Source organism: Anopheles coustani, chromosome 3 (genome assembly GCF_943734705.1).
Source record: "Anopheles coustani chromosome 3, idAnoCousDA_361_x.2, whole genome shotgun sequence".
NCBI classification, from domain to species: domain Eukaryota; kingdom Metazoa; phylum Arthropoda; class Insecta; order Diptera; family Culicidae; genus Anopheles; species Anopheles coustani.
The window spans coordinates 31,210,060-31,223,385 of NC_071288.1; the positions used below are offsets into that span (position 1 = coordinate 31,210,060).

General features: G+C 44.9%; 4 protein-coding genes across 5 annotated transcripts; all 4 read left to right on the forward strand.

Annotated features, from left to right (window-relative positions):
• The first annotated feature begins 321 nt into the window (after positions 1-321).
• LOC131259309 (protein D3-like) lies at positions 322-1,171 on the forward strand. Its single transcript, XM_058260770.1, has 2 exons — positions 322-827; positions 905-1,171. Exons 1-2 carry the CDS (start codon positions 322-324, stop codon positions 1,041-1,043), a joined length of 645 nt encoding a protein of 214 aa, XP_058116753.1. The 3' UTR covers positions 1,044-1,171.
• A 1,180-nt stretch (positions 1,172-2,351) lies between these two features.
• On the forward strand, positions 2,352-3,011 carry LOC131272645 (protein D3-like). Its single transcript, XM_058274465.1, has 2 exons — positions 2,352-2,788; positions 2,858-3,011. The coding sequence occupies exons 1-2, from the start codon at positions 2,367-2,369 to the stop codon at positions 3,009-3,011; spliced, it is 576 nt and encodes a 191-aa protein (XP_058130448.1). The 5' UTR covers positions 2,352-2,366.
• Positions 3,012-5,511: 2,500 nt separating this feature from the next.
• Positions 5,512-6,564, forward strand: LOC131272457 (protein D3-like). 2 transcript variants are annotated; one of them, XM_058274194.1, is made up of 3 exons: positions 5,527-5,600; positions 5,650-5,903; positions 5,993-6,564. In XM_058274194.1, exons 2-3 carry the CDS (start codon positions 5,694-5,696, stop codon positions 6,482-6,484), a joined length of 702 nt encoding a protein of 233 aa, XP_058130177.1. In that variant the 5' UTR covers positions 5,527-5,600; positions 5,650-5,693; the 3' UTR covers positions 6,485-6,564. The 2 variants fall into 2 exon arrangements, with proteins under 2 accessions (XP_058130176.1, XP_058130177.1); XM_058274193.1 differs by having other exon boundaries at positions 5,512-5,903.
• Positions 6,565-7,095: 531 nt separating this feature from the next.
• Positions 7,096-7,874, forward strand: LOC131259320 (protein D3-like). Its single transcript, XM_058260781.1, has 2 exons — positions 7,096-7,756; positions 7,819-7,874. The coding sequence occupies exons 1-2, from the start codon at positions 7,096-7,098 to the stop codon at positions 7,872-7,874; spliced, it is 717 nt and encodes a 238-aa protein (XP_058116764.1).
• Positions 7,875-13,326: the final 5,452 nt, after the last annotated feature.

Genomic DNA, 13,326 nt, shown 5'->3' on the forward strand with positions numbered 1-13,326 from the left:
CCTCTGTTCGATTGTGATACGCTCTTCTATCCTCCTTCAGCATTGTTTCGCGCTCGTTCGCGCTTTGTCTCTATCGAAAAAGTGACTGTATATAAGCGAGCATCTGGGAAGTGCTTTACATAACCGGTCGGTGTGCCCGAACCATCGCCACTACGACGGGTGAGGAACGCGCGGAGAAAGGTGCGTACAGACAGACGCCGGACGCAAGAAGCTTAGGGGGACTAAGAAAGTCGCAAGAGTCGCAAAAGGAAGACGTTCCCGCTAGCTGTCTGTCTGGCTGAGCGAACAGTCTTTGTTGTGCCCTGCCTGAGCGAACACAGGATGACCAAGCTGGAGCTGCGCGTGACGTCCGCGGTTACCCTGGCGGTGACCGTGCTGGTGCTACTACCGTCCCAGGTTCAGCTGGCGACCAGTCCGGCCAGTGAAGCATTCGAACGCAACGATCTCGTGGCGGACCTCGTCGACGTTGCCCCGGAGCACACGATCCAGGTGAAGTATCCCTCGAAGGTAGAGGTATCGCTCGGGAACGAGCTGACGCCGACCCAGGTGAAGGACCGGCCGACGGTCTGCTGGCCGACCGAACCGGACACACTCTACACGCTGGTGATGGCCGATCCGGACGCACCGTCGCGCAGCAATCCGGAGATGCGCTCCTGGAAGCATTGGCTCGTCGGTAACATCCCAGGCAAAGAGGTGGACCAAGGCGAAGTGCTTGCGGACTACGTTGGCTCCGGACCGCCGCAGGGAACCGGCCTGCACCGGTACGTGTTTCTCGTGTACAAGCAACCCTCGAAGGTGACCTTCAACGAGACGATCCTAAGCAGCCAGTAAGTATCACCCCAGTGCGGCCTAAGCGTACAGATTGCGGACATCGAACTGACTCCGAATTCCACAACCTTCGTAGGAATCCGAACCGTGGCAAGTGGTCGCTGTCGGACTTTGTCTCGATGTACGCGCTCGGAACACCGATCGCTGGCAACTTCTACCAGGCCCAGTACGACGACTACGTCCCGGAGCTCTACGCCACCTTTACGGACACGTGAGCGGACCCTGCGCCATCCCATCCCCCTTATGTTCCCATCCTAGTCCCTTATCCCTCCTTGTCTCCCTGGTTTCGGTATCCCGTCCCGTATCCCGTGTGCCTTCCCGCTCAAATACACAAAATCTCACCCACACTGACACCTCTTTCTTCATCCCCTTCACAACTTGTTTTGGTTCCACCAGCACAAAATCACCGTGTTACAATAAAACATAAAAAAGCGAATCGAAGCCCTGGTGTAGCCTTTTCTTTTACTTCCCATAGCGCCTACAAGTTATTCCCGACCCCTCCACTGGGTCTTCCACAGTTTTGTCGCAGACTTTTGTTGTTTTAGGGAGTAAGGGAACCAGCGGAGTTAGCAATTCCCTAGTCCGTTGCCAGTTGTTCGCAGGTTTCGATAACATTGCTACCGTAGAAGGTTGCTGGAAGGTGCGAGGTGTAGGGCTGTTAAAAAGCGCCTCGCTCGACAGCAACGGCGTTGGCGGTTTGTTGGTGTGGCAGGTCCAAAACGACGGTTCTTTTTCCTCCTCCCTCACCACCACCACCACGTTAGCAAGTTGCGAAACAATCGAAAGGTGTAATCTAGTTCACTTTCACGTTTATTTCCGGTTAACATGGTAACCTTGCGGAAGCGACTTGCCCTGCGATACGTGATGACAAATGGCATAGTAGGCGGTGCGCTGCATTCGTCGCTGGTCAAAACTGGATCCACCTCCACCGTGGAGGAACAGGTTCAAAAGTGTTTTATTGGAATTGAATTTTCTGTTAGTACACTAGGGGAGGGAACTGCTTTATGTCACACCTTTGAAGAACCCCTCGCTCCACGCGCTCAGCCACCGCCGGAACAGCCCGTACGCTGGTATTCAATCAAATGGCACACGGAAACTATCGCAAGGGGTTTCGGGAAAAGTTTTAAATGAGTTTTATTCGCTAGTCTGCGCTTTAGGAACTGCAACTTTTTGCGTGAGCTGTAGACATCGCGAGCCGGTCGAAACTATTGCCCGAAGCGACGCCACGCGACATTCCCACAGTGCAGCGCCGGGCTCGAGCCATTGAGTTCCTTCCTGCAAAGGATATCGAGAAATCACGTAACGACCTACAAACCTAGAAGGGGAGTTGCCGACTACCGATTCCACTTTCGTGTTAAGGCCATCATAATTTTCCCTTCCCAGAACGCCACGCCAAGGCGGTTTGCAGTGTGGGTGAGGCGAACAAATTTTGCAGTATATTCCGTGTCACTGGATCCGAGGGCCATCGGTTTGGGTTTTTCGGGAACCGAGTTCTACGGTAGCGGCGACAGTTGAAGTTCGCTCGAGGTTCCAGCAAGATGTCGGACTTTGTGCGCGATATGCGCAACCACAAAATCGTACCGGACGTGGTGCCGGTGCCACCGGACAGTCTCCTGCACGTCGTCTACCCGGGTGGATTGCGGGTAAACCTCGGGAATGTGCTGACACCGACGGAGGTAAAGCACGTGCCGGAGGTCAGCTGGCCCGAGGCGGAACCGAACGCTTACTACACCCTCATCCTGACCGATCCGGATGCGCCGAGCCGGACGGCACCGAAGTTCCGCGAGTGGCACCACTGGCTCGTGGTGAACATACCCGGGCTGGATCTTACCAAGGGTGACACGCTGTCCGATTACATTGGAGCTGCGCCACCACGCAAGACGGGTCTTCACCGGTACGTGTTTCTACTCTATCGGCAAAACGAGAAGATCTACTTCAAGGAGTCGAGGCTCTCCAATAGGTAAGCCCCAGGGGGTTGTGGTTGGTGACAAATGTGATACAGTTGAATTCGTATCTCCCCGTAAACCAGGAGCACCCAAGGCCGGGGCAAGTTTTCGACGCACAAATTCTCGGAAAAGTACGAACTGGGTCTTCCGGTAGCCGGGAACTTCTTCCAGGCCCAGTTCGACGACTACGTCCCCAAACTCTATCGTCAGCTGGGACACTTCCAGAATGCATTCTAGGTGTCACATCGTTTCCCACAATATTCGCGAGATCCTTCGCTACGGGGTGCTTTCTTCCGAAAGTTTTCCATTGTACGGAGGTAGGAACAAAGAAAAAAGAATCGCCATTAAAAAAAAAGTTCAAAAAACCATCTTCAGAAGCAACACAAGGAAAGGTCGTTAAACTTTACGATCTCATAAGACTTTTGCTGCATTTCGAAGGATACTCCGGCAACCGTCCGGGACCGTCGACACCAGATGGACCCCAATCGAGATCCCGTGTGCTTCGAGCTGGTCGTCCTGCAAAACAAAACCTCGAAAGAGGCTACGACGCAAAAACCGAATCTGCGAGGAAAGATTTAGCAGTGGAAAAAAAGGAGCAATAATAATAATACACCGTATTTCGTGCGAACCTAAATGGACACCGTAAAGGGGGCTAGGTAACTAACGTGAAATCGCAATATAACGTCGCCAGGAGGCAGACACCGGACCGACCAGAGGGAGGGAAGGCGAACTAAAGCGACGTGAAGCAAAGGGAATTCTTATGCTCCTATATACTCACCTGTGCGTTGGGAATGGCGATTGCATTCTACACGGACACAGACGCGCTCGAAGTCGATCATCATCAGCTCGTCTGCATGGCGTTCGTTTCGTGGAGAAGCAGGGGAAAGTGCCGGCGAAGAGATCCGGTGCATCCAAGAAAGGATCCTTTTGACATCGGAAAGGATGCATCGAAAGGGTGCATCGTAACGGAGTGATATATACATAGGGCGTGTGAGAGAGGGATACCTAAAAAACACAAAGAACGAGTGAGAGTTGTGAAAAGGAAGGAATGAACAAACAAACAACCATGCAAAAAAAAACGCGATTTTATGTAAAACAAAACTTTGTATTAGAACGTAACCATTAGCATAATTTAAGGGTGCCTGCCGTTCGGGGTAGAGCATCGTTTATACATTGGGCGAGCATTTGCAGCCCGGAACGATTATTTTAAGCCAAAACAGTAACAGTGCAACGGGAACGGAAAACACGGGAAGGATACACGAGGCAAGTACCGTTCCGGCGATCGTCGGAACCAAAACAGTTGGTGTTAAATGCAACAAACAGCGCCGTCTGTTTTGGCTAGCGACGAAAACACATTGTTGTCTTCGTTTTTTTTGGATGCTGCCAAATTGTGCAAACGGTTTTAAGCGGAAGCGGTTCGTTGTAATTGGCTCGCTGGATGCTGGTAATTGTTCGTCACTTTGGAGAGAAAAAGGCATCGCGCACAAAGTATCGCAAGTCAGGCTTTGGATGATAGATTATGTAAATTTCTACCACTGGCAACCTCCTGGAAGCAAAATATAACATTATAACAACAAAATCCGATGTATCCGCATGTGTTAGCTCTGATTCGAAAGGTATCATCGTACTTAAGCGAAAAGAAATAAAAAAGCCAATATTCAATTCCAGTTTTTCACCCATACCGGGTCTAATGTTGATAACTGAAACTATGGAAATATATGTAGGCCGCAATATTTAATTAAATAGATAGAATTACTTGGGTTCCATCTTATCGCCATGAGAAATTTCTAGTACAAGTGTATGAAGGCCTTCATACTTATGATAACACCAGCAGTCCTTAACATTAATTTAAAAGTCACTTTCGTTTGCAAATTTGCATAAAAATCCAATGTACCATTATTAAATCGCTATTTATGAAGTTTGTTACACCAAGCAGTAGCAACTTGCTTTGTGAAGATCTATGATTGAATTTGTTTGAATATATTATTAGAAAATAGCGCATTGCAGTGCATTTGCGAATGCAAAACATTTTTGAAACCAATAGATGAAAATTTTCCTAGTTAAATTAAAAAAGAAACAACTTTATTCGAGGCATTTCCAAAGCAAATATATATATAGACGACTTATTTAACTAATTTTTACAAATTATAAAATTTGAAATTATCAAACCACAACCACCCCAATAAACAAATCAGGGTTATTTATTTCGTTTTTTATTATTTGATGTAACATTGTAAACTAGTTTGGGCCTCGGTACAACAAGTTAAATAATTCTTAATTAATTTAACATTAAACTCAAACCTCATTTGGGGAATCGTAGAATGAACATGAGATCTCAATTGGATCTAATTCATCATTTAATTCTTTATTTTGGATAGCATAAGACAGAAGCCATATCTAATATGTTGCTAGATGTAACAGGTATATCTGTTCCATTATTTTTCTTTGTTTTTTAGGACAATCAGCACTTCACACATTGCTATTCTCATTAAACTGGAAGGACTTATCTCGACTGTGAACAGGTAAGTGTCAGAAAGTGAGTAGATCAACCGGCTAACATACAATTACGCCCCAAACGAAATGTGATCGTTGCTCCCTGTACAATGATCAACGCGATCTGTGTTTTCACACAAACCACGAAACGCGAACCGGTTTGTACTGTGTTGACGATGCTGAGCCGCGAGACGGAGATCCCGATTGCACTTGATTGTCATTGTCAGAGCATAGGGGAGCGTCCGCTAAGACACCCGAGTTAAAAAAGAAACCGAAAGTGGTCATATCAAGCTGACCATTTCTTATCACCACCAGTGTACGTTCCATCTGGCAGTAAGTGAAGAGAAGAAGCACGTGGCAAGAGTAGAATAAAAAGTAACAGAGTATCTGAAGTAGTTAGACGTTGATAAGCAATCTGGCGAACGAATGACAATCCGATACGTTATGATGGTACGAGTTTTACCGAGGGCATCAGTTTTGCTGTGGCTGTGTTTGGTGCTGGACGCTGCTAGGGCTACCTTCGGTGACGTAACAACGACAACAACGCCGTCCAACATGACCGACATTCAACAGGTTTTCACCGAGCATGAAGTGATTCCCGACGTGATCGACGTCGCACCGAAGGAGTTCGCCAAGGTAGGGTCGTGCGGTCGTCGTTTCATGTGATAAACATTCCGATGCTCATAAGAGTAGTAGTAAATTGAACATTGTTTTTTTTCCCACAGATCTCCTACCCAAGTGGCGTGACGGTCGAGGGAGGAAACGAGCTCCGACCGACGCAGGTTAAGGACCAACCGAAAGTCGAATGGACCACTGAACCGGACGCGTTCTATACGCTCTTCATGGTTGACCCGGACGCACCGAACCGCCAGGAGCCCAAGTTCCGCGAGATTGGCCACTGGCTGGTTGGGAACATTCCCGGCACGAAGGTGGAGGATGGTGACCATATGTATGGCTTTGTCGGATCGGGCCCACCGAACGGATCCGGACTGCATCGGTACGTGTTTCTCGTGTACAAGCAACCGACCGGTCGCATTGACTTCTCGAAGGCCCCGCGCGTCTCAAACCGCAGTCGCAACCATCGTTTGAACTACAAGCACCGAGAGTTTGTGAAGCAGTACGGGTTGGGCGAGCTGGTGGCCGGAAACTTCTACCAGGCACAGTATGACGACTACGTACCGACGCTTCACGCTCAGCTCTCATCCGGTACGGAGTAGTGATAAGGATTAATATGATTTTCTTTTTTCTGCAATGGAATTTTTCACAATGGCAATAAAAAAGGTACAAGAGGTTTACATTTCTGATTAACGAGTTGTGCAAAGAATTTAATGACTCATTAGCGGCAGGGGGATGAACACAAGAAATGTGGTTTTTCAGCCCATCAAGGGCCGGTGGTAAGACGTAGATCGTAGCTGTCTTTCGTGTCATTATCACTCCAATTAGGGTTCGTACTGTGTCACGCGCACCGAGCCTCGCTCTAATCATCATTCTCGTTTGCATTTCTCAAGCATGCCCAACAAAACAGAATACTGCGTTTATGCGTTACAGAATTGTGCGTTAGATAATCGTCCGAGCGGTCAATAACCGCCCATACGGTGGCTCAACTCAAACATCTGCTAGTGGCAAACGTTCACTTTTTAGCGCGGAGGGACTATTCTAGTATGCGCCACACAGCCTCAGCCATCCGAGGTTCATATAAGGTAGAACCAGTTTTCGCCACGGTTTTCCACCGAACTGGTGGCGGTGGTGGTGTTGTTTAAAAGGAAAATCTCACCACCGTGCGGGCGACAGTTTGATTACTTTTCCCGTCAATCGCTGAACGTTCGAAATGAAGACGGCGCTGGTGCATCGTGTTTGCTTTTGTGTGCTAGTGGTTGCTCTGGTCCTGCTCGGGACGCACGCCTCGGACATTTTGAACGATGCGCACGTGTACCGATCGTTTGCCTCGTTCGAGGTAGTACCGGATGTGGTGGACGAGGCGCCTGACTGCTGGGCACGGGTTTCGTTTAAAAGTGGCCGCCAGGCGGAGGGTGGAAATCGGTTAACTCCTACGCAAATCCGCAACCCACCGGTAGTCACGTGGAACTCGAACGAGCGAGCGCTGTATACGCTGATCCTGACCGATCCCGATGTGCCCTCCCGGGATGATCCACGCTACCGAGAGTTTATTCACTGGGCCGTGGGCAACATTCCCGGCAACGACATCGACCGGGGTGAAACGATGGTCGAGTATCTGGGTGCCGTAACGCCCCGCGGCACTGGACTGCATCGGTTTGTGTTGCTGGTGTTCGAGCACCTGCAGAAGCTGGACTTTTCCGGCGAACCACGGATTTCCAACCAGTGTGGCCCGGTCCGGCGATATTTTTCGACACGCAACTTCACGCGCAAGTACGAGCTTACCAACCTGTACGCCGGGAACTTCTTCCAGGCGCAGTACGATGACTACGTGGCCACGCTGCAGGCACAGCTGAGGGAATGTGAGAATGAACGTGAGTTGGACTTGGTTGCGCAGTGAATTTGATGCTAGAATGTTTTTCTTCCGTTTCCTTAGGTTCGCTGAACGAACTGAACGGAGCACGTAATGGAACGGTTTTTGGAGGGCCTTAAAAAGGCCTGGTACGGTTAGGAAACATCTTCTAGGCGTTAATATTTCAAACCTTACCCATAAGAGCCGTAGCATTTTAAGATTGCATCTCACACAGCATATGTACAATTGTTAACCCATTTAATTCGAATGTTTCATGTTTGCGTTCAAAAACGTTGAGCTTCGAAGCACATCACATCACCAAGCACGTGTAACAACGTGCTAACATTTTATTTTTTTCTGGCTTAAGGTGCCTAATCTTCATTGGTCCATACTGTAAAAAATGTTTATTGTCAACAAATATTTAAATAAAAGTTAAGAATCGTTGCCATGTCCTTTAAATTTGGTTTATTTATAACTTTCGCGGTTTGACAGTGGTTACTTTCGCGCGTCTCGCTTTTTGACATATTTACCGTGCCGCCTTGAACTGTCAGTAACTGACAATCGTTAACAACAGCTGTAGAAAAAAGGTCAAGTTAATCGATTTTTCGGTAAAAGAGTCAATGAGGCCCCGGCCGCCATGTTTTCGATCGTGGGTACGAGTATTTGAATCGTTGTGTGTACCGTTAATTTCGGCTACGCAATCAACCTAGGGGTGCGGTATGAGGGGGGCCCACGGGCCCTTTTTCAGTAGACCTAGCGCAGTCCGCTCGCTGCGGGCGCGCCGCCGTTTCCAACTCATTTCTTCGACTAAACTCATTGTTTCATGCTGTCCATCATGTGTGGTATAGTTTAGTTACTAGTAACTTACAGTAACTTAACATATAAAAGTATATTAACCCGCATTCAACCTCCACTGCGTGATTAGTTTAAACCGTTATGTTCTTTTAAGCGAACCGTTAGCGATCAAATATTTGAAAAGTATGCATGCGTCGCGCTTTGCATAGCTTCAGGCGCTTAATGTGAACCAGTAGGAAGTAGTGATGTGCGCTCTGAGTGAGAATGAGTGAGTGACTCAAATCTTAATATCGAATGAACGATTTAAATCCTAACAGATAGTTTTTGTGACTCCCTTTGATTTGAATCCTTAACTGGGATTCGAATCCCAAAAGAATGAACGATTTGGTAAAAGAGTCGCTAGTCGCCATAGAGATTCGAATCCCAAGTTGTGATTCGAATCCCAGTTTGGGATCACTACATGGGCGACTAGTGACTCTTTTACCCACTCGTTCATTCTTTTGGGTTTCGAATCCCATATAGTGATTCCCAAACTGGGATTCGAATCACAACTTGGGATTCGAAACACAACTTGGGATTCGAATCACAACTTGGGATTCGAATCTCTATGGCGACTAGTGACTCTTTTACCCACTAGTTCATTCTTTTGGGATTAGAATCCCAGTTAAGGTTTCAAATCACCTAGAAGGTTAATAAATCATTTTACACGTTTTAAATCACAAAAGAGTGACTTAAAGATTCGAATTATCGTTATGATTATTCACTCTGATTCAAATCTCTAAAAAGAGTTGTTATTCTCATCACTAGTAGGAAGAGGAGAATCTAGCCCGGGGCCTCATTTACTCTTTTACCAACCATGGTAAAGCACACAAGCAGCTCTGTGTTTGCCGAGCGATATGAAGCGAGATCGTCTGAGAAGATTTTTATTTTAAGTAAACTGTTTGATTCAACTATCAACACTGCTAGAGAACATTACAAACAATATCACACGATATGTTCGACCTGTAACGAATGGTCAAGCTTCGGTTTTAACTGCAGGTTAATGACTTATGGATGGTTGAAAGATACCAGCGGTACTTGGACGCTCGCTCAGAATTATGTGTCGGCAGCGTGCTCCAAAATGTGATTCCTTTATAAGAAGAAATCCATCAAAATAATGTAAAACTTCGTACGTGTGTATTTGTTTGTTTTTAGGAAACATTAACGAAAGTGGAAAGAAAGTAGAAAAAAATAGATCCGATGCCCTTCAATTTGATACTGACATCTTTCAACACCAAATGTGCATAACGCACGGGAACAAAATTGACAGCAGTTTCAGCAAAAAAAAAACTTGACAAATTTTCAACATACTGCATTGTTTTCCATGTGTTTTTAGTTTTCATCCACTGGCAATAAATAATAAATTTATTTGAATTGGAAAAGTTAAAGTGACACGCAATAGGTAAATGGCAGTGTGAAATAATATGACTGGTTCGGCTGAATGTTTGAATGTTTGATTGAGCCACTCTAATGCTCCAAGGCACTAAAATAAAACTGATGAACTTCAGAGCTCGAGAGCGCATTACATATCTTGATTAGTTTGCAGATGCCATTGAATGATGAGATTAAGACATAACTGGTTATAGAGGGTGTCAACTTTTAAAAACATTCTAGACACAAGCTTTATAACAATTATTTTATATTATATTCCTTTGTTCATTTCCTTTGCATTCACAGATCCTTTACTTTCATCTATTTAGTTCATCACCGATGAACCATAATTCATGTTGCTTATGAAAAGAAAAACCGAGCATCAAAGGTAATCACTTAAAACCAGCTGTTCACAGCTGCTTATCAAACAACCGTTACAAACCTTGAATCAACGTCAACAACCCAATTAGGGTCAATTAGAAACGGGACTTTCTGTTATTCATTAAGGCAAAGGAAAAATATCGCAAAAACGTAACACAAAATATATCTTATTAAATCAACCGGAAGAGTTATTTGCACCATAGTAATGGTAATTTTTTATGCCAAATCGTCAATCAACCTTCTACAGATGTTTCATGGATGATTCGTTCATTTTTATTCACTTTGCAAAGGGAAAATGCTGAAGACAAAATCAACGCAGTCAAATTGAATGGAAGGACCCTCGGAAAGTAGCACCCATTACATAAAACTAACCACAATGTTGATCCACCACCAAAATACAACATTAGGCAGAAGGGTACGTAACACCGACCGATGGAAAGCATACATGGCATCAATAAGCTGTCGTGTTTTTGTGTAAATTTGCTGTTGCTTCTCCATTTTTTGTTTCATTCGATCCCTAAATTTTTCTTCCAAATGTCCATTTTCAAATTAAGTTGTTTTCTTGAAATTATTCCATTCAAGCTTTCATCTCAATTATCGCCCGGCTTAATTCGTCTCGACTTTCGAAAAGACTTTCCATCTCTTCATTGACTTTAAAGCCGCATATGATAGCATAGCCAGGGTAAAACTGTATCAAGCCATGAGCTCATTTGGAATCCCGGCTAAATTAATCAGACTTGTAAGAATGACCATGACCAACGTCACTTGTCAGGTGAAGGCGGATGGAAAACTTTCAAGTTCCTTTGCTACCACCAAGGGACTGCGCCAAGGGGATGGGCTTGCCTGCATACTCTTCAACCTAGCGCTAGAGAGGGCCATCCGACACTCGGAGGTGGAAACTTCGGGGACCATCTTCTATAAGTCAATCCAGATCCTGGCATACGCTGATGATATTGATATTATTGGTAGAAGACTCTCCTATGTAGCAGAAGCATACCAAAGGATCGAGCAAGCGGCGAATAACCTCGGACTGCAGATAAACGAGGGAAAAACCAAGATGATGGTGGCACCATCAGCGGCCCCGCCAACAATTGCCGAAAGCCTACGCGGGGGTGACGTACAAGTAGGTGAACGCACTTTTCAAGTCGTCCAAAATTTCACCTATCTTGGGTCAAAGGTCAGCACCGACAACAACATTGAAAATGAAATTCGCGCTAGGGTGCTGGCAGCCAACAGGTCATATTACAGTCTGAGAAATCGCTTCCACTCACGATACCTGTCAAGACAGTCGAAGCTGGGACTATACCGAACATACATAGTACCAGTGCTCACTTACGCCTCCGAGACATGGACTCTGTCCAAATCTGACGAAACCCTCTTAGCCGTGTTCGAGAGGAAGATGCTCAGGAGGATTTTTGGCCCCGTATGTGAGGAGGGACAATGGAGGAGCCGCTATAACGACGAGCTCTACGTGCTGTACGGCGACCTTACTGTCGTACAGCGAATTAGACTCGCCAGGCTCCGGTGGGCTGGTCATATCATGAGAATGGCACCGGACGACCCAGCCCGTAAAGTCCTTTTAGGCTGTCCCCAAGGACAGAGAAGGCGTGGTAGGCCTCAATTGAGGTGGAAGGATGGCGTAGACGAAGCCGCCAATAAAGCCGGGATACGGAATTGGACCAGCGCACTATGGAGCGAAAAGAGCAAATTGCCGGGATAAAATTCGGTATCAATTGTTTTGCAATTTTTCCATTGTAATATCGTGTAATACTATTATATTACACGAAATTATGATCTTTCTGGACAATCCCGCCAGGTGGCGCTGCAAAAACCACATATTTTTGGACTTTTCTATGGGTGCATTATTTTTTCAATCTTTTTTATTCATATTAACTTAAAGATTTTTTTTAGTTTGATATAAAACAAACTTTAATTGAAAATATTTTTATCTGGAAAATAATTGATATTCAAAGCATCTAACGCGGACATAACTTCTGAACCATTCTGAGCTTGTACCATCATATTCTTATTTTTGAATTGACAAGGGTCTGTTACTATTTGAGGGGCTGTAATCTACGAAGAATTTATTGCGTCTGTGTATGGGATTTGTTTTTTATTTTTCAACGATTTAGCCAGAGATATTGTTGAAATGTATGGATCGGATGATTGTAATGCTCTCATAAAAATGTCTTTAATATTGAATTCTCGTTATATTTTACGGGCGTGTTCTCTTCTATCCTGTCTGTATATTTTATTTCTACCTTCTACTGCTTCCTCTCCTAAGATTTACAATGATTTCACCTACATGCGCAAGAACTTTATGGACAGTAGAAGGCATTTTGTACTAATTATAATGATGTATGTAAAACATGTATGTGTCTTTACACTATATACAAATAGTTTTAGGATTTAAAGGCTGTAAACAGTTGATGGTTATTAAAATATTTCGAAACCTTTCTATAAGTTCTGTTTCTATTTACAAAATATCGCTCAATTTTTCTATGTTTGAAAAAGCCCGACGACAAACATTTCCCGTCGCACTATTTCCACCAACTTGCCTTGGTTCATTTACTTTAACACCAAATTCCTTGTACATCTTTTCCAACACAATTTTTTTCGATCATTGTATATGTTTTTATAATTTTTAGTAACATTCCATTTTTTAAAATTCAATTCTGTACGAAATGTGAAGCAAGCATTCGAAAAATCTCATCCAACAGTGCAGTGAAGATATTCCATAAGATAAATTCTCAGGATTTGGAATAGATTTTCTAAGTGCTCTACACTGTTCATTTCTGTTGGTTTTACACCACATATACAACATGTTTGCATAGACAGAGTGTCGGTTAAATATGCCAAAACTTTTCCATCCATTAAGCTCATGTAAAATGAATAGTTTACCGCCACATTACTTGTTTCATTTAGCTGAATTGTATAAGGAACAAACCTGGTTATTTGGCTTTTGATTTCGTATACTATTTGTATAACTTTTTCTTTTGAATCTTT